This window comes from Anopheles funestus, chromosome 3RL, assembly GCF_943734845.2.
Source record: "Anopheles funestus chromosome 3RL, idAnoFuneDA-416_04, whole genome shotgun sequence".
NCBI lineage: Eukaryota > Metazoa > Arthropoda > Insecta > Diptera > Culicidae > Anopheles > Anopheles funestus.
In genome coordinates this window covers 11,191,940-11,216,356 of record NC_064599.1, presented here as the reverse complement: position 1 = coordinate 11,216,356, position 24,417 = coordinate 11,191,940, and the positions used below count along the sequence as shown (strand labels likewise).

At 40.8% G+C, this 24,417-nt stretch overlaps 2 protein-coding genes across 9 annotated transcripts in view; both read right to left on the bottom strand.

The window, feature by feature from the left end:
- Nucleotides 1-24,417, bottom strand: part of LOC125768126 (uncharacterized) — a 146,526-nt gene that overhangs the window by 80,381 nt on the left and 41,728 nt on the right. Inside the window, exon 1 of one of the 8 annotated variants that reach the window (XM_049435381.1) lies at nucleotides 5,151-6,050. The exons of the other annotated variants lie outside the window; for them this stretch is intronic. The gene's annotated coding sequence lies outside the window, so the exon portion shown is untranslated. Of the gene's footprint in view, nucleotides 1-5,150; nucleotides 6,051-24,417 lie in introns of those variants that run through there. 8 annotated transcript variants of the gene reach the window in all.
- LOC125768150 (NPC intracellular cholesterol transporter 2-like) lies at nucleotides 18,024-18,891 on the bottom strand. Its single transcript, XM_049435414.1, has one exon. It carries the CDS (start codon nucleotides 18,693-18,695, stop codon nucleotides 18,159-18,161), a length of 537 nt encoding a protein of 178 aa, XP_049291371.1. The 5' UTR covers nucleotides 18,696-18,891; the 3' UTR covers nucleotides 18,024-18,158.

Genomic DNA, 24,417 nt, shown 5'->3' with positions numbered 1-24,417 from the left:
TCTCACTTAAAAGGATTCCTTGTATCTTTCAAGTAATCTGCAAATATTTTCTAATCATCTACTACAACACAGTGTTCTTCGTCCATTTGAAAGATATATTCTGTTAAATTTTGCAACAAAAAAGAACAAAAACCAAACAGCCTGTTTGACCACACATTTTAAAATTTTTGTGGTTTTGCTTACCATTAGCTCGTTTCATTTTTTTATCTCATTTAATTCTTAACTCCACCTCATGGTGCTCATTATTTATTCTAACGTTCTAAAGTGCACTCGGCAACTGATCCCGATCCCGCAAAAGCAAACAACACAACTAAGAGGAGGGGGAAAAAACATCGGAAAAGCTTTGCTTTGATATATCTACCGTCATCTCCTGACATTTTGGTGCAGGAATACAACTACAACAGGCCGTGCAAAAAAGCAGTACGGATTCACGTCCATTAAGAAAGTTGCGATCGTTGGTATTGAGAGGCGAGAAGTATATTTGGCACTCTTGAAAATGTTGCACGAATCTCCCCCCCGGATCCTGATCCTACCGTATCGGGCAACTTCAATGCCACATTAGCGTCGATAGAACCACAACCTGTGTGTGTCTGATGATAAACAATCAACGCGAAACAATATATCCAACCAAACGTCCAAAAACCTGCAGCTGGAAAGGTGGTGTTACGTTCCACCCAGACCTTAAGTTGCTTAAGACTTCTCAAAAGCCTGTCAGCTCATGTACATTCTCCCCGGGCACAAGCTCGGAGATGGGATTTTCGATCCGACGCAAACGTTAAAGATAGCAAGGCTGATCGGTTCTACCGTTTTCATTCCAGTTCGGTTTAATCGTCACCTGTGTGTCCGAGGCGGTTTCGATTAATATATGCCTCCTCTTTTACGTGCCACAACCGTGCACCTTCGTGCCTTTCGCTGTACGAGACCTCAAAACAAAATCTGGATATCCTTGACGCAACCAAAACTGGTCGATATGTATGTATGCCGTGTATATCGTACCGGCACCGAAAACTGGTACCTGGATGGAGGATTGTGGACCGTATCTTTTGGGATTTTGCAAAACAAAACCTCACCCAACCTCACAACAAGCCAAGGGACGAACGTAAGAAATTCGCCCAGTCGTTTTCCACCACCTTCGTCACGGTTCGGATCAACCCGTATTTTATAAGTACACTTAAAGAAAATAAATCCAACCCTGTTTGCTCCACGTCGAATGTTTAGCTGTATAAATCCTTCGACCAAACCACATTCCGTGGTGCTTGACAGAAAAAAACCTAGAAGCACCAAATCTAGAAGGGATGAGCTTAAGACCGATAAGATGCAGAATTGATACGCCTTTTGTTCGATCTTGATCCATTCCGATAAAACGGGGACGTATTGTCCGAAGTAACAAAAAAACCCACCCTTCTGTCTATTTTCCCTTCTCGTATACCTAAGTGTTGTGTGTGATACGCGGGTGCTTTTATTATGCAGATTACATACGAAAATCGAAACTTGTCAAACCTGCTCGGGCAAAGCTGGCGATAATATCGATGTGCTACGAGCGCTAAACCTTGCCGACAGGCTTTGAATGATTTTTTTTTTTGGATACGGGGAGCTGTTTGCATAGTTAATAATATTCAGAGGAAGGTTGGAATGTTTTCTTTTCTTTTTTTCTTCAAATTAACCCGAGACGAGAGTTATGAAACACCACGAAGATCATCTTTACGCATGTAAGTCGATTAGAAGAAAAAAACATAAAATGGCTCCCTTCTTACATCCTGTTTTAAATGATTTTTTTTTACTAAAGGAAATAAATAGTTTTATATGAATTATCTACTACATATTGTAAAGACAATTTCATGCAAATTAAATACAATCAGATATAAATGACTCATTGTCTCATCACTTCTCCATAACAAAATTTTATCAAAGATCAAACTCTTATCCACCAAGCTGCCAAGCTAGCATAATTGCGAACCGGTCATTTGTCATCTTACTTTTTATAAGCAAATAACCACCACAAACAGGTAGGGCCCGGGTAGCAGGACTTGGATTATTTCATAACACTTTCGCTCGTGTACGATCGCGCTGCTGGCGAATGCTGGCCGGTGGATGAGAAAAGTTAAATAAAACCATTAACCAGTTGACACCGAACTGGGGCCTGATGGAAAAAAAAGAAAAAAACAACGTGACTTAAAATTTCCAACTTCCAGCATTCTTCTGCAGTTTTGCAGATTTTTTATCTCATTTTCATTTTCAGTGCCGTTTAGCCCGGGATGGTTGCAGTAGCGCACGGTGACGAACAATCTAGGCTACGGATTTTTTTTGTTCCTCTTTCCCGTTCTCCTTCACATTCCCAGTCGTGTTTTACATTCCCAGTTCAGTTCATTGTGTTTATGCACTGTCGAGGTGTTTTTTGATGTTTTTTCCATCCATAATTTCAACGCTTGATTAAATCATCTCGAACAGACACCGTCATGGTGCAGGCAAACAAACAAACAAACGAAAAAAAAAAACGAATCATCCAAAAGTGAAACTGAGAGTGAAAAATAAAACACAAACACACGTACACCGCAAAAGGGAAAAAGCATAAACACACCGGGGCTAGATCGTTAATGGTTGAGTTGTTAAATATTGTCATACATAACCATCTTGCCAGGGGTAAAACGAAAAACGCCGCCATCGTACAATCGGGAAAAAAGAAGGTGAATGAACAACGAAAAAAAAAAACAACAACACTGCTCAAAATTCAAAATGATAACGCTACGTCCTCCTCTTCACCCACTCGCTTCATATCGCCACCACACTGTCACGGGCGGCTGTTTGTGACAGTTCTTCTCACGCCGTGTTGCGTGATCGAGTCGCTCGATGTTTGATGCTGCAACAATTCCACTCGGATTCGCACATTTGAACAGGTTGCGGAGAAGAAGAAAAAAAAATCGGAAACAGGGTCGAAAAATGCACTTTTCACAGCACATTTATCGGGTCACACAAAAATTGTGTCACCGAACGGGGGGAAGAAGAAGCACGTTCTCACGTTGAAGCTTTCGCAACACTTTTGTCCCGTTTTATGTCCACCGTTTTTTTTATTTTTGGCAAATGTTTCACCTTCACCGTGCATTGATTTGCATCCAAAAGTGGCAAAATATGCAATGCTATCCTATGATTATTTCCTTTTTTTTATCTTAAACACACCTCCCGTTTGGTTTTGTCTTTTCGTTGTTGGAGCTAATGAATTTTAAGCGAGTTTAATTTTGTAACCTAATCTCTCCCTACCCGGGTTTGGCTTACGTCAGATGCGAAGTAGAAAAAAAACGCTAAAACGCTTTTCACCCAATCACCATCAAATTACGTACGAAAATGGATTTCTTTTTCGAACACTCGCGGTACTGAACTCGTAAGCCACCTTCCATTGCGCGCGAAGGTGATCGAGGTTGAAGACTGAACTGTGGCTCGAGCGGATGATTCCTTTGCACCTGTGTGCTTCCTAAAAGAAAATCCAAGAAAAAAACTGCACTTCGAAGGTCGTTCCATGTTCCGGTGTGGATGGAAAAGGTCGATAAAAAAAGAAGGAGCGGAGGGAGGGGGGGGGGAAAGTGTCTAATTTCTCCCGCACTTACCACAACCGACCGATTGATGCCTGGTCGACGGAAGGCGTGAGAAAGAAATAATCGTGTGTTACGTGCGTTTCGGACATGAAAAGCTTCCAAAACTGAAGACAAATGAGGCAACACCCCCGGAGAAAGAGAGAAAAACTAACTCCACGCAAAATTAATAGGAAACACCCTCCCGGGGGGGCGAAACCATCGACCGAAATCAATTGATTCGGGGAATACCCGTACCAGCAAAAAACAAAAAAAAACGACAAACGATCAGTTCCGTTGTGTTTTCGGCTCATTATTTGATTTTTCCGTCCAATGAAGTTGAAGTCCGCGTGTTTTTTTTTAGAAATTTTTGCGCCCTCACGCTTGTTTTCAAACAAAAATCAAACATGATAGCATGAAAACACTACCACAAGCAAACACATTCACGAAAATTAACCAGCTTCGGTGCCGAAAATAAACGCTTTACTAACGCTGCACGATGGCTAACAGCGCTTTCTCGTGCTATGTTTATATTTGCAAACTAGCAAAAAAAAATTGGAAAGAGAAGATATCCTTCTCCTCATACACCGATGCAACCAATTACAGTGTTTTTTGTTGAATTGAAATATGAAAAAGTGCAATGTCAACTGAAACGGATACAATTTTACGGTAAACAAACATCTCACAAGCAGGTTCGTCTTCACCGAAGCGTTGAAATCTTTCTACTTTTCGTACCAGTAAAAATGCACACAACTGTAACCACGCGAAGGTTTGCAAGCGTGAACGTCTCGAAGATTTTCTCGCGTGACAAACGGAAGCCCAGCGCGTGAGCTTTGAGCATCTTCAGGAAAAATAAGGCGGAAAAGCATCACAACTCGTCCGCACCATATCAAGCGAACCATTTCTCCCGGTTCGCCCACCTTCTCGCCCTACTCGCCCCACACCTTATCGACTCCATCACACATACGCACACACGCGTGTTGTGCTTTCTCCATCTTTTTCACTACTTTGCACTTGGCCACGCGGGATTAGATGACGCGCAATCGCCTGCTAGTGTGTTTGTGTGCGCCTTTACATGTCTTTCGCTTTCTTGCGAGTACACGATCCTCGATTGCGAAGTAATCATTCCGCATTGCTCAAAGCTGCAATGCTCGCTTGCCTCACCGGACTGGTCTATTATTTCCTTTTGAACACACGTCTTTTTTTTCTTCTCTCGCCTCGTTGAGCGTTGTTTGTGGCTGGTCAGTACTTGGTAGTGCTCATCCACTTGTCTACAGACGAACCCCATGCTGCAGACTGATCTGCCCGCCAGGGGAAACGTGTTTCACTTCACTTACATTTTCACTCTTTATCTTTTTTTAAACTATCGATCGCTAGCGACTACAGCGTGATTGTTTGCTTTCCTTCGATGGATGTTTGATTGTACAATGTTGTGCTTACTGATGTTTAAAAATTATTATTAAAATACACTAACACGTCACACTCACAATTTTGCTTCTTAGTATGACATAAAACCATAAACCAAAACAAAATAAAATTTTAAATTTGAAGGATATAAGACTTAATATTTTCACCCAATTTTCTCACCTGTTTGTTGGAAAATTTAAAAGTGAGCTACACTTTTAGTTATGTAGACCAGCGATCTAATGTAACAACGCTTTGCTTCCGTCAGTCGTTCACTTTTTTTTCGGATCTTTTGTTTTGCTTCTATATTCGAGTTGCGATTTCACTTGCTTGCGAATTGCTAATTCACCAACGGGTTCAGCGCACGCACACGCACGGGTGACAATTTTTTGCTCTATTTCAACAATATTTCTCTCCAATTACAATTCGGGGTTTTCCACTTGCTGGTTGTTTGCTTTTCTTTGCTACTTTTTTTTAGCTTCTTTTTTCCCACTTGTTTTCCTGTGCAACTTTTGCTTCCTCGTACCGGCTGCTATGGATGCATCTACCGCCACACTACAATCATGCACCTGCACTCCTGCAACACTCGATTCCAAACACTTTCACATTCGTTTCTGCTGTGGAACACTGCGCACGGTTCTATCGCTTATCCTCGTGAGCGAAAAAGAACGAGGTTTCTACACTCACTCACAACCACGCGAACGCCCAACAAAACCTCAACGATGTCCTGCAGGACCTTTTTGGCAGAGATTGAGACGAGGGAAAAAAACAAAACTCGCAGCAGCACTCCACAGCACACAGCTATCCCGAACCGTCGGACAAGAGAAACTCTAGCGAAACAAGCCAACTTCGAACACACCCAAAAACGGTGGTGGTGGTAGTTAAACTGTACGTTCGAAAACCGTCTGCACCGGCCCTGAGCGTGCGCCTTCGATAGCTTTCGCGAGTGAACTAGTCGCGCAATCGGGTGGCCCGTGCTGCGCAACCTTAAGCGGTTCGGTTCCCCTAAGAAGTCTCCTCCCGCGGGCTTCCACACCGTCACGATACACCGTCTCGAACCGAAACGTTAAGACAGTGAGCTTTACGCTTTGCCGCGGTGTGTCAAAACGAGACACCAACAAGCTTTTGCGGATTGCTCAGGCAGGGGTTTTCCGGTGTGCAGTTTAAAGATCGAATCGAGATCAAATTCGAAGATCAAGATCATGATCGAATTAAGGGAATTTGAATTACTTTTTACAATCCCAAAAATAAATTAATTTTCCCATTTTAATAATTTTTATTCCATGCTGTACTCAGCAGACGAACCCTGCAAAATTGAGAGAGGAAAAGAGAACGATTTTAAGTCAACGAAAAAGCTCTTTGCCGACCATTCGAGATGGTGAGAAGTTTCAAGCAGAAACGGTGAGAAGAGCTCACCACTTTTCTCACTTCGTTAAGAAATTGCTCTCAGCTTTTCTCGCTGGTTTTTAAGTATATAAAACATGTGTTAATTTTGTTTAATTCAAAAACAAAACAACTCTTTTCATTGTTATTTAATACAGTAAACCATTGCCCATGAAGATTAATTAAAATTTCATTTAATTCAAATTCTTGAGCTCTTCTTTAATTAAATTATAACTAATATTGGGAACATCCTGGAGCTTGAAGTAGACAAAAACGCTTCAACGCTCGCAATTGTCGTGCTTTCAATTGTCACATTTATGTTAGCAAAAATTTCACACAACATTTTCTCATTCTTCTCGTGCCGTTGTTGAATGAATTTCCCAACAAAACTCACATCCTGGATCTACGATCTATGAATAACAGCCGCATTGCGAAGGACACCTTTAATTACTCGAAAACGATTGACCGTGGCAAGTGTCCTTCGCATAGCGCAGTTGGCGATGCAAATGTTTCCCCCGAACGATTCATCCCACTATCACGAACTACTGCGTCTGTCACCCAAAGAACCTCATCGCGGCTCAAGCTCAAGCGTAACGTACGTTGGAACTTACTCATCAAAATCAACTGCAGCTGGTTCGGTAACCAAGACGCATCATAGTGACTAAGTAGGCCACAGTCAAGATGCATTGACCCCGGCTGACATTGACACGGTAGTAGGAGGGATTTCCCAAACTATGTAGCTCGATTAACTTCCCCTTGTTTCAACAGTCGTACTCGGCATGTTCGGACCGATCATTTCGAGCTCGAGGAATTATCATCACTACTCACGATCTGAATCATTCGCACAAAGGGATATTAATAGCATGAACCGAAATCAAGGGCACAAATGTATCCGCTTCATTCCTTTTTCCCTCGATGCGGCAAATGACAGACGGTGAAGAAAATTGCTCCAAAACCATACCTGAGAAAGAGAAAAAACAAAAAGGGGAAAAATGTTAAATTTTACATTGCAAACTCATCATTAGTTCGGTTGCTTGCTACAAATTCCAAAAATAAGCCAACGTGCCCTATTAGCGATCCAATAAGCACTCTTTGGTAGGTGATGAAATAATTTTGTACCACCAATTTCACTACTAAATGAGGATACATGATGCGTCACCCACACATGTCAAGGACACGGGCACACTACCTTCGCCGCCATCGTGCGACGTGATGTCCTTCGAGTTGCAAACTAGTGCACGCACCTGAACTTCGAAGTGAAGAAGGGTTAAAGCGGGTGTATGTAAATGGAATGATAGTAAATCTTTTAACGTTACGAAATCTTACTAAACGGCCCTCAGTTGTACCCCCCATGGAATGTAAATCGATGCTTCATTTCAATGGCACGATGACGTTGACGACGACGACGACAACACCGAATGCACCTTTGGAAGCATTTAAACGTGCCAAACGTAGCAATTCTTGAGGGTCATTCAAATAGCTTCACACACAAAAAAATGGAAGACTGCATTAAACCACTCTCTTCGACTCACAATCGGCGCTAACCTCTACAGAAGCCAGTCGGGAAAAATTCCACTGCGAAACTGCGGGTGGAAATTGGATGACCGCAGGCAGGTGGTGCGATGGTTTACGATTTGGGGACGTATAAATTATTGTCACATACCACACACCGTGTTTCCGAGGTTCGGATGAGGATGCTTTTAATAATCAACACACACAAGCAAAACCGTTTTTTACTACTTGGAATTGAATTGTAGCGAAGCTTTTAGATAAAAGGAAAGGAAACACTAGGAAGCTTTCGATCGAGGAAACGGTACCGGTCACGTTGTATAAGGCCAATAACAGTTTCAGTGTGCAAAGCGCTTTATGAGTCCATCATCATCGCGCACGATGGCAATTGGAATACTTCGGCTTTGATCGAAATGGTCCGATAAATATTATTCCATTTTAAAAGGACACTTCACAATAAAGTATTTTACGAGCGTCAAGACATAAAGAAGGAATCCTGGATGCACGTTTTGTGTGGAGAATTAATTATTTGCAAAAGATTAATGGTCGATGGAATTATTTTACATAAATGTCAACAAAGACTAAAGTCTCTTTTGTTTGATTGTTTCAAAAAAAAATATTCAAGCAAAGCTCTCAGAAATACCAACGAAATACAGTGAAGCGCCGATTATCCGGGTACCTTTTATCCGGCTGTCTCATTATCCGTGCGAGCTTCTGAAATGACAGCTTCATATCGAATTCAGCCATGTTTTTTTAATGCATGACATCTGAGGTGCGTTTATACTCGTGCGTATAAGAGTAATAGATGTCTGGAAAAATGACTATTGTTGATACCATATTTTCATTGGCTCAGACTTGAGAGAAGGTTCCGGATGTAACTCTACTTCCGTCTTGAAACTTCGGAAGTTGAAGCATTGTTTATACTAAGAATCGGAAGGATCTTCAAAAACTAACATGTTTGGAACACGTAGGCGAGGAAAGCGCAGAGAAGTGGATACTAATAGATTCTTATTATCCTGAATACGAATTCAAATGCAAAACAGGTATTTTTATAGCAACAAGATGTAATACGGACGATGAATCTAATTCAGATTCCGAAGATGAGTGACTGAAAAACCCTATAGATTCGTATGTTGATGAATTTTTATATTTCATGGATAGCAGTGACGGCTACTTAAACGTAGGAAAAACAAGATCAAATATTAAAGTGTATTATATAAACGCATACCTGTCAACCTAACCTTGTGAACCTTTTATCCGTGTTGTTCGATTATCCGGTCACCTTTCAGTCCCAACATGCCCGGATAATCGGCACTCCACTGTACTTGAAATTCCTTCAAACATTTTAGTCAGCTAATAATTATATTTCTTACTTTTGAATATTCCACCCCATAATCGGAAGTCATAGTTTCAGGCAGCTGAAAAGTTCGCACTCGATCCAATCTAAGCCAGTCGCACGTACTAAGTATGACATCAACCCACCGATTATTGAACCAAAACCCATAACCTTGGCTACTTTCAAACACTTCAACCTACCAGTAAACCTCCCTTACCTAACACAATCCCCAGCCTATATGCCCTGAATTTAAGACCTTCACGCACCCGTTTCCTTCTTGTCCCTTTCTTTCACGACACTCCATCCTTCGTACAAAAATTCACACACACCAACTCAGCCAAATGGCACGTGCTTTGACCAACCTATCGATGGAAGTAAGAAAAGGAAAAAAACACAACCACCCCACAAAAAAAAACCCTTTCCAACCAAAACTAGCAGGAAATTGTGGAACACGCCAACACGCCACAAGCTTTCATTTATAAATTGAGAGCTTGGGAGCGTCTCAAGATCAATAAACCGAACCGAAACACCAGAGCGGATTTAGATTGGGCTCACCCAGGCCTTACCCTCGATTTATACACTGATGCTGCTGCTGCTACCAGGCTTAACCATGCTAAAACAATAATATTTATCCGAATATGCAACATAATACATATTGGCTGCAACATAAGCTGCCGCATGCCACGCTCACCGTAAGCTCTGTTTGTTCGTCTTTGCGTCTTTTCGTTTGCTTAACAACCGTTACGTGTTTAGCATTGGCAAAGCGTACCGATTGCAGGATTCGTTGCAGCGGGAAGGGTACAACCCCTATGAGGGGAGGAGGGGAGGTTGGGCTGCAGATCAATTAGCACCCCACCCAAAAATTAACATGGCTAATTCCACACACGAGCGACGTGTTGGTTGGTGGAACGTTCGAAATAGTATGCAACTGAGAGACTGCAACGTTTGGCGGGTACAGTGCAAGGTAGCTATGTGTGAGTGTTTTTGTTAATGGAAAAAAGGGGTCGATCGAATCAAAATAAAATCATCCACCAAGAAAGGGAGCAAACAAACAATCGTACAATGTGAGTAAAATTGTTCGTAACACAAGCCCTTCCAGAACAGGTGATCGGTTTGTTTTAGGAGCCGCACTTAACCCAACAATTGACGAAAATAAAACAAAAAATGCAACACACTTTCGAAGAGATTTCAATGCTGTAAAGGAGAGGAAAAAAAGAGTACGAGAAATTATAACATCACACACTAAATACTCGACCCCAAACTTAATCGCTGCTAACTCAATCAAACGACATAAGCCACCCGGCTCTAATCATGGCTCTGTGATGCAACAACACCTTCACGCGGGAGGCTTTACTAATTCGAAGTAGCGCACAAACACACACACACACTGTTGCGAACCCGGCGGTGGAATTGTTTTCGGCATGATTGTGCAGCTGGAATTCGGTCCTAAAGGTCGTTCCGACTGTGTTTATTTTTTTTTTGTTTTCTGGTTCGTTTCATTTTATTTCCATCCATTTCAGCCCAGGTATTCACTCAATCATAACGTCTGTTTTGTATTGTACGGAGGTATAGTTTTTTTTTTATTGACGAACAAACTGTTAACGCGATTGTACATAACCTGATGGTTTTAAAAGCGTACAGGAAGCAGAATAAGTTTATTTCCTTCCGGTGTGTTTAATTGAGGTGTTATAACTTTAAAAAAGGATTTTTAAAAGTTATGTCTTTTTGTGTTAGAATGAAGAGACGTCACAAAAGATAAATTTGAAATGTTTCCTTCCAAATGTGACGTCACGGATAAAGAGGAAAATGATTTATTTTGTGTCGAAATCCCTTTCATTCCCCCAACTCTGAAAAGACAAAGCTATGGACAAGCGAATATGTTTTATTGTAGGTCAGTTTCCATACTGAGACGATTTCCTTTTTCCCCCTGTTTACTTTCTGCTTATTTGTAAAATTACAGTGTCTGTGTGTTGTGTGCTCCGTGCTTCATTGTACTTTGTTACTACCATTTTCCATTCCTACAACAAAAACAAAAACGCTTTTCTTCTTTCGCATGTCTGTCCCGATGTGGCCAGCTATATATGCTTTGTGCTGCAGATATCAACGGCATGATTACCGCGATACCATTGAAAATTGACCACAAGAAACAGAAGCATCCCGTACCGTCGGGTTCGTCGTCTATGCGGTCGGTTGAGTTTTGCGTGTTTTTGTTATTTTTACGGTACGATGCCTTCCCCCCTTTTTGGACGTACGGTTTCTTATGCACACGAAATGAAATCTTTTAAAAGCACTTTCGAGCTTCGATGGTGGGAGTTTGTACTTCAAGGTCGGGATTTAGGAGTTCTGAATTCCGTTGAGAAATAATAACCTTGGAAATGGTAGTTGAGTTGAGCGTTACGTGCGCACAACATGAAACAATTGCACCCGCGACAGTACAAATTTATAGGGAAACTTCCATTTCATTAACTACCCGAAGTTGGCGAAAAGAAAAGCATACATTTTCTGCAAAACTCCACCTCTTCGTTACGCATCTCAAATCCTATCGTATCGAAATAGGAACTTACAGTGCACCAAATAAATAAACTATGCCCAATAAATAAAGGACTTTAATTGATTCCTGGTTTTGCATAAACTTAATTTCCATTACCCATTCCCCGGTGCTCTTTACTAAGTTGAAGAAAAAACCCTCCTTTTTTTTAACTTCCCAGTTACTTCTTTCAATTTCATTTACCTATGCGACTCATTGTATTAAAGAATGAACGCCACGATTGCACGACAAGGCGGCTCTTGCATCTCGCTTCTGCCCCATTCCAGTACCTTTCCTGGGTATCATAAATATTGATCGTCCAATGGATGCAACCGGCTATCGAGAGCAAAGAAGTTTCCAACCACTCGGAATCGTATCGGATGTTATTTATGTTGTAATACAATAGCTAAACATCATCAGACTGATCGCACTGGGAAGAGAAGAAAAAATACGACAACATCGCGGTAACACGGCCGTACGCACGAAATGCAAACACACTTCACCGAACGAAAAACGCATCCCTTTTTTTAGTAGCATCAACCCCATGGCCAAACCATGGTTGGACTATTGCTTTTGGTTGCGTTTTTTTTTTGTTCAAGCCGACGAATAAGGCAAGAATGTTAATAACTCTTTTGCACCGCACATAAACCGCAACAATTCGAACGACATCGATTAAGACACTCTCTGCCCTGTTAGAGCTGTTTGGTAGAAAGTTTCTTCAGACCGAAGACCAGTTCCATCTTTCAGTGGTAAGCTTTTACTGCTCGCTTTCCGTACAATGAAGCTGTAAATTCTGGAAAGCTTCCAATGTCGCGCTGTCGTGTCGTGGTTATTCTTCTTCTACTCGTTCTACTACAGAATCATTTATAGACTCCAGGTGGACACAGCTATTGCCATGCTGTGTGTAGTAGCTAGTCCCAAGCGATTAAGCACGAAATGGAAATGCTAATCTTTATTCATAGCTACAGATTTTTTCTTCCCCAATTGGGATTATTTCTTCGCGATAAAGTTCAGGCAAAGGGTTCGTCGCTTACTCATCGGTGTTGAAGTCTAATGTAGCTCGCCAATGGTCAACACTGCGCGATACTACTAATTGGTCGCTGTCGGGAGCGTGCGGATTTCTGTAAAAGGACACTCATCCAAGCTTCTCGTTTCGATGAAGAATGCACAGGCTCTACCGGTGAGGAGTTGCGTTCGAAGCATTTCAAAGGATCTGTCACTGTTTGAAATTCCTTAAATTCAACTGTCAATACAAAACGTAACGCATGATAAATCGTTCAATTGAAAGTGTTTTCAACGAACCTAAAATCTTCACTTCCACCGGATTCCTCACGTTTTTTTTCCTTCCAATACATCAAATCCATCTGAATACACAATTGCTACTTTGTACGCGAAGGGTAATTGCCGCGACGGATGTCTACATCGTTCACCCTCAACCTTTTTTGTTTTGTTTTTGCTTTCCGTTGGTCAATAAATTCCCCGCTCCAGACGGTTGTTTTGCATTTCAATAAACCATTGCATCGATTCTTAGGACCATACTCGTACTCAAACCGATTGCAGGTAAGTTATTTCTGCACCTTCATAAATTTCTATCAATCGGAAAACCATCGCGAAAGGAACGTTACGATCGACACCGCGCAAAAGGAATTAAAAGAAGCTCTCTTTTATCATCGAGTATCATATTTCAACAAACTAGAAGGAGGTTTTTTTTATATCACCTTCGTTGGAGAATCGTTAGGGAGACAGACATATCCGCGATCGATTTGTCGGAAACCACTGTTCGTCTTTTGCGATCTGCTGATGATTGGTAGCTGTTTGCTCGATCGAAGAGGCGTGATCCAGACACAAAATAAAAAAAGCAAACACACCCTAAGCAGAACCTTTATAATCGTCCCTTCCCCGGTAAGCGTGCTTCACTTCGATTCTTGTTTTCTCTGCCGTTTCGTTTTCTCGCACATCTCCACAACAGTAATCAAAACAACATTTTAATTAGAAATTAATAAATTACGACTACCCCGATATCGGTGTCCAGCGGCGTCGAAGCGACACGAAAGAAAAGACGACGCTAAGTTCCTTTTTTTCCTTTTGCCTGCCTGCCACTGGTTCCACACTGCACGCATGTGCAATTCGGATCCGATGCGATCGTTGACACGATGAGATCGCACATTCCACCGCACTTTGCCGATCGCGAGCCAACCGTCAAGGACATGTGCTAAGATATCCCGTGGTGAAAATCATGCTGATTATACTCACTAACACGGCACACCTTGCCGGCGGGGAACAAGTGTGAGGAGTAGTATAAGCGTTACTTTACAGTATTCTCACCACACGGTTCACTATGAAAAGCAAAGCATGCCTAAAGGCGTACGGTGCGCCTTCAAATTCACCACGCTTCACGGGTAAAGCACGACGCTCACTTTTCTGCACTCTTGCTGCACGCACGAAAGCGAGCAACTGTCATCAACGCCTAAATGTATACTATTTCGTGCACAGTGCGTCGTGCAATTCGAGCAACCGTTTCATCATATTAATTTTCAAATTTCTTTCGCACTTGAATTTATCTATAAATCTTCACACATAATTACAATAATCAGTTATTATTTCATTAAAAATTCCATCCACTACGTATTTGTACATCGAATTAGTGTAAAGATCTTCGTCGATTCCATCACGCAGGCACAATCCGAACATCGTATTGAAAACATACCATCGTGTGATTTTGTTCATTAAAAATAATAAACTCAACACTAGCCGTCGTTAGTGGAATAATTGAAAGCGTATTTGATACATGCGTGCTGATGACCAGGTCTCTCTGACGGATCGGACAGGAACTTCCCATGAGCCAGTTACATCCGTTCTCGCGTTCTGGTGTAAGCGGATAAGGTACGATGACACCCATTGCCTCAAAAATCCTGTCATATCTAAGACTCTCGGCATCGAAAGCTGCACATTTAAGATAACAATCAATACAAACAATCTTCACAAAATCCTTCTCTAAATGTGTCAAACTTACGTGCTTCATAGACCATCGTCATCGTGGTGTTCGTTCCACGCCTAAAATCACATGGCATCTGAGAACAGCCTTCGATGTGCACTATTGCAGGACGAGGCTGACCATTCGAACAGGGACGAACTTCAATACCTCTAGTAAGATTTAGACAAACGAAGAAAATCAATAGCAAAGCACTGTACGCTTTGCTACGTTTATTATCACCAAGTTCATTCATTTTTCTAATTGTTTTGTTACTTCTATTAAAAGCAACTAAATATTTTTTAATAACCACAACTCTTCTCACAAAACTACACTGAATAAGACTGGTTTAATGTACACTCATGGGGGTTGTAGCTTATATATTACTCCAACAATTATATTGATGTAGATAATCTCATATTTTTATACAACAGGTTGGTCTATAAATATTGATACAACAACCTTCGCGATAAAGGACTTTATTGCTTAATCACTGTTGGATTATAACATATAAACAAACCGCTTGAAAATGATTGCAGATTGACAAAGCTTCCGATAAGCATGTGGTTTTAATCTTTCATTCAAAAAAAAATAATTAAAAATAGAATCAAAAAAGAAAGTTAAGTTGCTACTGTACTTAGTTCCGATAAGATATAATTTATTAATTTATTGTGCCTTATCAGAGGTCAAGTAACGAGTATAAAACCAAGTATATTTCAATCTCGAAATTGTCAAAAACAAGTGAAACAAGTGGCACAAAAAAAGGGGTATCGAAAAGTGTCGGAGAAGTTTTTGTTTTTTTCCAAGTTCCAAGTGTCAAATATTGCAATATGAAGAATGCCGTGTTCTTTTTGCTAGTGCTCGTCATCTGTGTTAGCTCTACAGCAGCTTTACAGACTCGTGCTTGTTCGAATGGAAAACCGCATCCTACGTTCGTAGTAATCAGTGGATGTTCACAAATGCCCTGCATACTCGTCCGAAATACCAATGTAACTTTAACGATGGTATACGAGGCTCGTAAGTTACCTAATATTATATTTGCTTTTAATATATCAACCGTGAAAATCATTGAAAAATGAATTTCATTCCAGCATTCGAAGCTCAAACACTAACATTTCAACAAACGATGACAGCACTCGGTATCACTGCTCCAGTAGAACTGTCACCGGAACGTGCTAATGCTTGTGACAGAATGCTCGGAACAACCTGTCCAATACGGTACAATGAGGTCGTTATCACCACACACACTATCATTGTCATGCCAATTTATCCATTGGTAACGTTGACAGTTGAGTTTAGCGTCGTTGACGAGCAGCAACGCACACACGCATGTTTGATTTTTGATGCACAAATTACAGTCTAATAAAACTGTCAACATATTGTTGATTATATTAATAAGATTAATAAGATTAAAAATTGTAAGTTAATGAATGCTATGATGACATATCATATTATTGAGTAAAGATGCACGAACATTGCTTTTTTAATTCAAATGTTTATTAGAACAATTTTGAACATAAACTAATTTGCTGACTTATTTGTGTTCTTTAATTTCCCAATTTCTATTTTAGCACACTCTGCGTTTCCTTTAGGCTAGTACGATTCTAATATCATATTCGAAACAAACCATAACGTGATCTTGCTCGTTAAGGATAGTAAACTCAATGACAGCAGGCACCAACGGGTAAAATGTTGGCGGTCGCGACACATGAGTACTTATAACCAAATCTCCCTGGCGGATTGGGCAAGAAACACCAGTTAACCAATTACATCCATTCTCTCGTTCGGGATCCAACGGTACTGGTGCCGTAACACCAAGAGCAGTAAAATACCGTACATATCTGAGACTCTGAGCATCAAAGGCTAGAAATTGAACAACAACTCATTAGAATTCAATTCGATTTGATTCGGTATGACACTACACTTACGTGCCAAATAAACCATCGTCATGGTAGAGTTGCCGCCTCGTACAATATCACAAGGCATCTGAGGACATCCTTCAATATGTACGATTGCTGGTTGTGGCTTACCATCAGAGCAGGGACGAAACTCAATACCGTAGGTAAGGTCAACAAAGGCAAGGAGAGCTAATGTCAAGAAACTAAAAGCCACAGCTCTGTCCATAAATTTGTACATCGTTCTGACAAAGCTTTATTTTTAAATTCTTATCTCCGAATCACAGTCACTCTTTGAGAACAACGTTCTCAGTCGAACACTGCTATAAATGTGAAGTTTCACCAAAAATGCATCTAATTTTATACTCACTCCTGCGCTATTAGTAGTACTGAGTTTGATAACTTAATCTTATCAAAGAGCACTGGGCTCTTTGGCGCTTTTTGAGATAGTAGAGAATAACAATAAATCAGAATTCAACAGAATTATCCATTAACATATGGATCCGATAGCAATACGGCCAGGCCGTTCCTTGTAAAAAAATATGATTCCGATATTGAAATAAATGTTTATTATAATGCATAGTATAATATTCTTTTATAAGTATTTTTTCTACTTAACAAACTTGATATTTTGTACAATTTACTCATACACAATTATCTCATTAAACTTGAATAATTTGGATATCATATTCAAAACACACCATTACGCGATTTTGTTCATCTAAAATGCTAAATTCAATGACATATGGAATTGATGGATAACTCGATGCTGGAAAAACTGACACATGAGTACTTATAACGAGATCTCCCTGGTGTATCGGGCAGGAACTTCCAGTTAACCAGTCACATCCAATTTCATGCTCCGGGCCTATAGGCATTTTGCCAGTAATACCCAAAAACGTCATCAATGCTTCATGTCTAAGACTTTGTGCATCAAAGACTTGGACATCAAAGAATTATTCAAAGGAATTAGTAAACCAATCCATACTGATAAGGTTCTGTATAGCATCAACTTACGTGCCAAATAAACCATCGTCATCGTAGAGTTGCCGCCTCGTACAATATCACATGGCATCTGAGGACATCCTTCAATATGTACGATTGCTGGTTGTGGCTTACCATCAGAGCAAGGACGAAACTCAATACCGTAGGTAAGGTTAACACAGGCCAGAAGAGCTAATGTTAAGAAACTTAAACCTACAGCTCTGTCCACAAATTTGAACATCGTTCTGACAAAGCTTTATTTTTAAATTCTTGTCTCCGAATCAAAGTCACTCTTTGAGAATAACGTCCTCAGTCGAACACTGTTATAAATGTGAAGTTTCACCAAGATTGCATCTAATTTTATACTCACTCATGTGCTATTAATAGTACTGATTTTGATAACTTAATCTTATCGAGCACTGGGCTCTTTGGAGCTTTTTGAAGTAGTAGAAAATAACAACAAATCAGAATTCAACGAAATTATGTATGAACAGTTATGTTATTATAATGCATTGTATAATATTATTTTATAAGTATGTTTTCGACTTAACAAACTTGATGTTTTGTACAAATTACATTAAGCTCCTTAAGCTGCAATAATTTGGATATCATATTCAAAACACACCATTACGCGATTTTGTTCATCTAAAATGCTAAACTCAATGACATATGGAAGTAATGGATATATTACTGGTGGAAAAACCGACACATGAGTACTTATAACCAGATCTCCCTGGTGTATCGGGCAGGAACTTCCAGTTAACCAGTCACATCCAATTTCTTGTCCCGGAACAGTTGGCATTTGTGCGGTAATACCCAAAACAGTCATAAATACTTCATGTCTAAGACTTTCGGCATCAAACGCTGAAGAATTATTCAAAATAATTAGTAAAACAATCCATACTGATAAGATTCCATATACCATCAACTTACGTGACAAATAAACCATCGTCATGGTAGAGTTGCTGCCTCGTACAATATCACATGGCATCTGAGGACATCCTTCAATATGTACAATTGCTGGTTGTGGTTTACCATCAGAGCAGGGACGAAACTCAATACCGTAGGTAAGATTGACACAAGCAAGGATAGCTAATGTCAGAAGGTTCAAAGCTCTGATCATCTTTATATCACTCGCAAAGCGATTATGGCAACTAACTAAGCAAGGTATTTATATTGATTTAACAACCTTAACTAAAGATCGCGATGCTTATGAAAGTGCTGCAATTAAACTCTCTGGCTTTTATACCAGTAACACAATCATACTATCTTCGACCTGTATCGTATCCAATGTGACAATCATGCTTCTTGGTTCTCTTCTCCACGCTACCGAAGTTTATGATACATCAATTTTTTATCAACACAGCTTATTGATATAAACCTTGTCTTATGTAACCACTCATCTTATGATTACAGAGTAAAAGTGCTTCCGGTCTTTGTTTCTTATCTTTGTTAGAAGCAGATTTTAAAAATAGAACAAAAAAAAGAAAGATTTTTGGATTACGATACCAGGGTCATAACTCCCGTAAGCGTGGTGCGATAAGATAAAAGTCGTTGACACATTTATTGCACGACATTCGAGAACCTTACCCGATCGGTTGTAATATTTTCTTTTTTGCAATAACTCATGCGATAAGATTCAATTTTCACTAAAATCCGTCAATTCCAGTCAAATCCAGAAGGTGGAAATTTACCTAACGTGATCCAAACTGTTAAGATAACTCCGCTTATCGCTTTTGGCATACAAAAAGCGCATATAAAAACCGGATCGCAGAATAATCCGTCACATACGACAGAAGCATTATCACTTCAATATCCCTAGTTAAAAATGTACCAATTCATAACAATACTTTTAATTTGTATTGCTGCCACAACAGAAGCCCTACAAACTCGCCCTTGTTCTAATGGACAACCTCATCCTGCTCTCGTTACGGTTGCTGGTTGTTCGGAGATGCCTTGTGAGATGATTCGTGAAACCAATGTCACGATGATGATGGCATATGAAGCACGTAAGATGAAGATACAATTTAAAAGCATTTTAGTTTCCCTTTTCAATCCAACTCCTTGATGAATATTTTCTTCTAAATTCCTAGCATTTGATGCAAAAAATCTACAATATACACAACAGTGGACGTTTTTGGGCATCACCGCAAACTACCCACTACCTCCGGAGCGTGCCAACGCATGCAACTGGCTAACAGGAGCATCTTGTCCTATCCAACAAGGAGATCTTCTCATCAGCACCCACATTAGCATTATCCTGAGTATCGCTCCTCTAATTGATGGAGTTCTCGAGCTAAGTGTCCTGGATGAGCACGAGCGTACGCATGCGTGTTTCGCTTTAGACGTCAAATTCATATTACCCCAACATCGTTAAATGAATATGCAAAAATAACGTCAAGAATGTCAAAATTTATACCAGACCCACAATTGAAATCTAAAATGGTAAATAATTCGAATAAACCCAATTTTATTCCAAAACCCACCAATTCGCGATAATTTGTGACTTACTTTCGTGCCTGTAGTTAATAAAAAGTAAATACTTTACTTTATAACATTCCTTACGGCATTCAATGGCGCTCTTTCAAAGAAATTTTATTTATTGATTACTTCCTTCGCTCATCCTTTGAGTAACTTAATTTGACGTAATATACGACTGCCACCCAAAACGTTCCAAATCTTCGTTTTGCAAGAACTTTCCCTTTTCGGGACCGGCACATCCCTCCATCGCATTTCAGACAGACGGCCACAGGAAACGAACAAATCGTTCAAGCGTCCGCAAAATAAAGAGACCTCTCCAGTCTTTCTTCCACTAACGAGCCAAACGACAAACAAACGAGCGACAAATCCCCTCATGGCGGTTTAATCCTACCAGGACCAAAAGCATCGGACAAAAACGCACAAAGCACACCCCCTCTGCAAAACCAATTTTAATCACGTAAAACTGTCGAAAAGCGCACACAATTTATTGGACGATCGATGAGCAGCATAAAAGGGCTCGCTGCTCGCTGCATGATGCCAAATAGGTTCGATCGCACACGTGCTGGAGTTCGGATTCGATCGCGTTAGTTTTGTGAACCAAAAAAAAAAACAAGATGCCCGCTCCGAATCCACGCTCGAGTTCAATGGTACCCTTTTGTGGCTGATTTATATGCTCGCCAACGACGCCTAAGCCCGGGAGAACACACGATCATCTTGTGCCGTTGGTGACGTTGGGCGTGCTGGGATTGAAAAATCGAATTTTAATTTGCTTATACGCCCGAATGATGGTTTTTTTTTCATGTTGGAACGTGCGATACACATTATACTATTGTGCAAGGCAATATCTGCGCATTTTCGAGGAGAAGTCGTATACCAAAAAAAAAAATTAATGAAAAATCACTTCAAAGCTCCAGCGCAGAAAACGAACCACAAGGCGTACGGGAATCAATTAAGCTGCAGTTCAGGAAGCGATAAAATGTCCAAAAAAATGGTTGCCATTATTTATTTACTGCACTCCCTCCTCCCCAAAAACGCTGTGGGTGCTGTTAGATGTGTGTGCGAGTGTTTCTGCTGCAACAACCGATCGAACAGATTACCGACGTAGGAGGTTTTTACAAATGACACTGTTCCTGTAGTTGATTCCATATCTAGAATACGAAGGGGAAATTCGCCCGAGTTTTAATATCCTGCTGCAGTTTAGATGCTGATCGATGTGTACAATTTGCATGAATTTGGTGCAAGGAGTGCATTTTTGCGGCGGTTGACAAATGTGGCTAATTTTTATTGCGGTTGTGATTAATTTGCTTCATACATTTTAAATGATTTCAAGTTGGATGACGAAGCATGGAGCTAACAATCATAAAATGAGTAATCAGAAAGGTAACAATCGGATTGCATTTTTCGGGGGTAAAAATTATTTGATTTCGGTGTTAATTTTTCTATGCGCCTAAATGTAGGCAATGTAACACTTCAAAGCACGACTCGCGTTGTAAACTTTTTAAATGGAGTACCTGAGGATTGTGGGCTTATTTAAACGATTGTCGTTTATTCCGAGATTAAAAATAATAAATATTCTTCTCAAGTACTACAAAATGGGCATCCTTTTTTTATAGCCATAATGCCATGTTTCACACCCATCAACCAAGTGCAACTGTGAATTTGCTCGTAAATCAATAAACTAGCTCGGCATCGCTGCCGTGAACCGAGCACTGTGTGGCACAATGTTGCAAAACCAACCGCTGCCAACTGCATCAATTTGCTATCGATCCACCATTAAACGGTTATCAGCCTTCCTGTACAGTGTATTCAACCGATTGCAATTAGGCATCATTAGAACCGATTTTTTATGACCATCATTTTACCATTAGCGACAGTAGAAGCTATTGTAAAGATGGTGTACATATGCTGTCAGTCTCGAGTCGGGAAGCTGACAAGAGCTGCCATTCCGTACCGTTAGTAGATAACAAAAGCGAGGGATTATTTAGCTGGATAAAGGATGAACGGGTGGGATTGCTGGAATGAGTACCGTTGAACTCATTTTAGATATTATGGACGATAGGGAAGGCTTTAAATTGTAGACAACTAACGGTTGTGATGCAACTCCTCAAGTAAATCCCCCCAATATGGGATAAAATATTTTATTTATTTAGTTTAAATTCCATTTTGCTTGCTTCCATTCCATGCTTCCATATGTTCAGTGTTTGCATAATTCTCCATGCAAGAACATGACGGGCGGAAGTAAAATTCTTCAGCCTGTACCAATGATCTTGACATAGGTGGTCAAGTCGTGACTCACACGTCACCCTTGGACCACCCTTTTGTCCAATGTCCATTACGCTCAACTCTGTCAGCGTGCGTTCGTTACCGTTTGCGAACTCGCAAACCGTCCATATCTTCCGACATTGACCAGGTACAATTTATGAATCATGCGTCACAAGTCACCGTTCGGCACTGACAGTCTTAAATTGTCAGCAAGAATTCGGTGCGGTACATGACAGAATGCCAAGCGCAGCTGATTCCAACGGTGTTGGGCTTGCAGTTTCTCAATTACGGAAACACACAATACGAAATGGTAACACATGGGACAGCACATTTCACATTTCGTTCATTCTTACCATAAGGTACAATAATTGATTTCTTGATTCAATCTCGCGGGAGATGTCAAACGCTTGCCTGAAAGACTCTATAGACGTATGTAGATACCTTTAGTACAAATTCAATAGTTCAGTATTCCTGTCCAGGACGTGTATGCGGGCATAATGGTAATAAATTTCAAACACCATACGATTCGATTAGATTATTCCATTGGAATGGAAATATGGTGCAGCATAAATAGACACGTGGGCTGATTTTGGACAGCATATCAAAACAAGAGGAAAAAAATAATCGATTTTTTATTTAAATTGACCGTTAAAGTAACAATTCTATGTCATCTTACTTATCAATTAATTTTTTTAATTCTTTTCGTCTCTTTCTGGTCTTCTGATAGGTTTATTTCTGTCTCTCTCTCACAATTTACCTTCATATTAACGGGCAGACTTCACACTTCGACTCATAACGGATAGCAACAGCAAACACAAAATCGTAATCGAGCTACGTAAACAATCCGTTATCACGAATGTCACTTCGCAAACACGCAATCTCGACTAATCCGTTATCAGGTATGGCCGGCATAATTGCTGATGTTAACGGATACAGATTTTACTGCAGCAACAATGTCCGCAAGCTGATAATTCATTAACGTCATCAAGAGTGTGAAATAATTTAACGGATGAGTTTCCATATAAATTGAGCATCAACGAGTGCCATTTTATCAATTTGAAAGCATTCGCTGTATTTAACGGACAACGAGAGCAAAGATTCTTTTTTTTCTCAGAATGGTACGATGTTAATTTCTTCTCCTCATATAAATATGTAATAATTTTTCATTCTTAGAAACTGCTCCCAATCATCTTGGGCTTTCTCTGTACGGGATTTGCCAGTGCGGCCACACTGCGTGAGGAATTCGATCAGCTGCTACCCTATCTCAACATGGAGCAGGTGCGTGCCATCTACAATCGCTACATCGAAACTGACCCGCAAGTGGCCGAGATCTACGCATTTCTCCAAACCCAAGAAGTCGATATGGCCTGGAAAATATTGATCAGCCAGCCGGAGCTTCGGGCCATCACCGACTGGACGGAGGTGCGTGGGGTTAGCATTCGCGACTACCTGAACCGTATTGCGGCCATGCTGGGACTGACACCGATCGTTGCTAGCCGTGGCACGGTGGGCGCCCGTTCCTGGTCCGCCATGATGGAAGAAATCCGTGCGGTCAGTGATATTGATGGCGCGTACCAACTGGCACAACAGTTCATCGCTACGCCCGGCAGCGAATTTGCCGAACTGCACCAGATGGTCGGAGAGTTGCACGGTGTGTTCCACGAGGTAGCGGAACATCCGGACGTACTACGCGTTTCCAATCAGTTGCGTGCGTTCGGTGTGGACGTCGACCGAATTCTGGAAGTGATCTACATGTTCTTCGGCTGGCACGATCACTAGATGTCGGGATGAGAACAAGACTTCTATTTTTCCAAAAAAAAACCCCAGGACCAGATCTATCGATGCACTGCAATAAACACACACACCGCGTGCTATGCGTGGTAGCACAAAAGGCAACGCAAACGAAACTATTTTTCATATATCTCCTAAATCGCGCTCGAGGGTGTGTCGGCGGCACAACACGCTTGACACGCCACAAAACATCAGCTCGAAACACAAAACGAACCAAATCGAACTCGTTTATCGAACCCGTAGCTAATTGCTTGCAAGGGCTTCTACGCGGTTCTTGAGGTTCCCTTGGGGTATCAACTCCACTGACGTAG

Excerpts from the sequence above, each read along its gene's own strand:
- LOC125768150 (XM_049435414.1), bottom strand. The coding sequence starts at position 18,695 with ATGATCAGAGCTTTGAACCTTCTGACATTAGCTATCCTTGCTTGTGTC.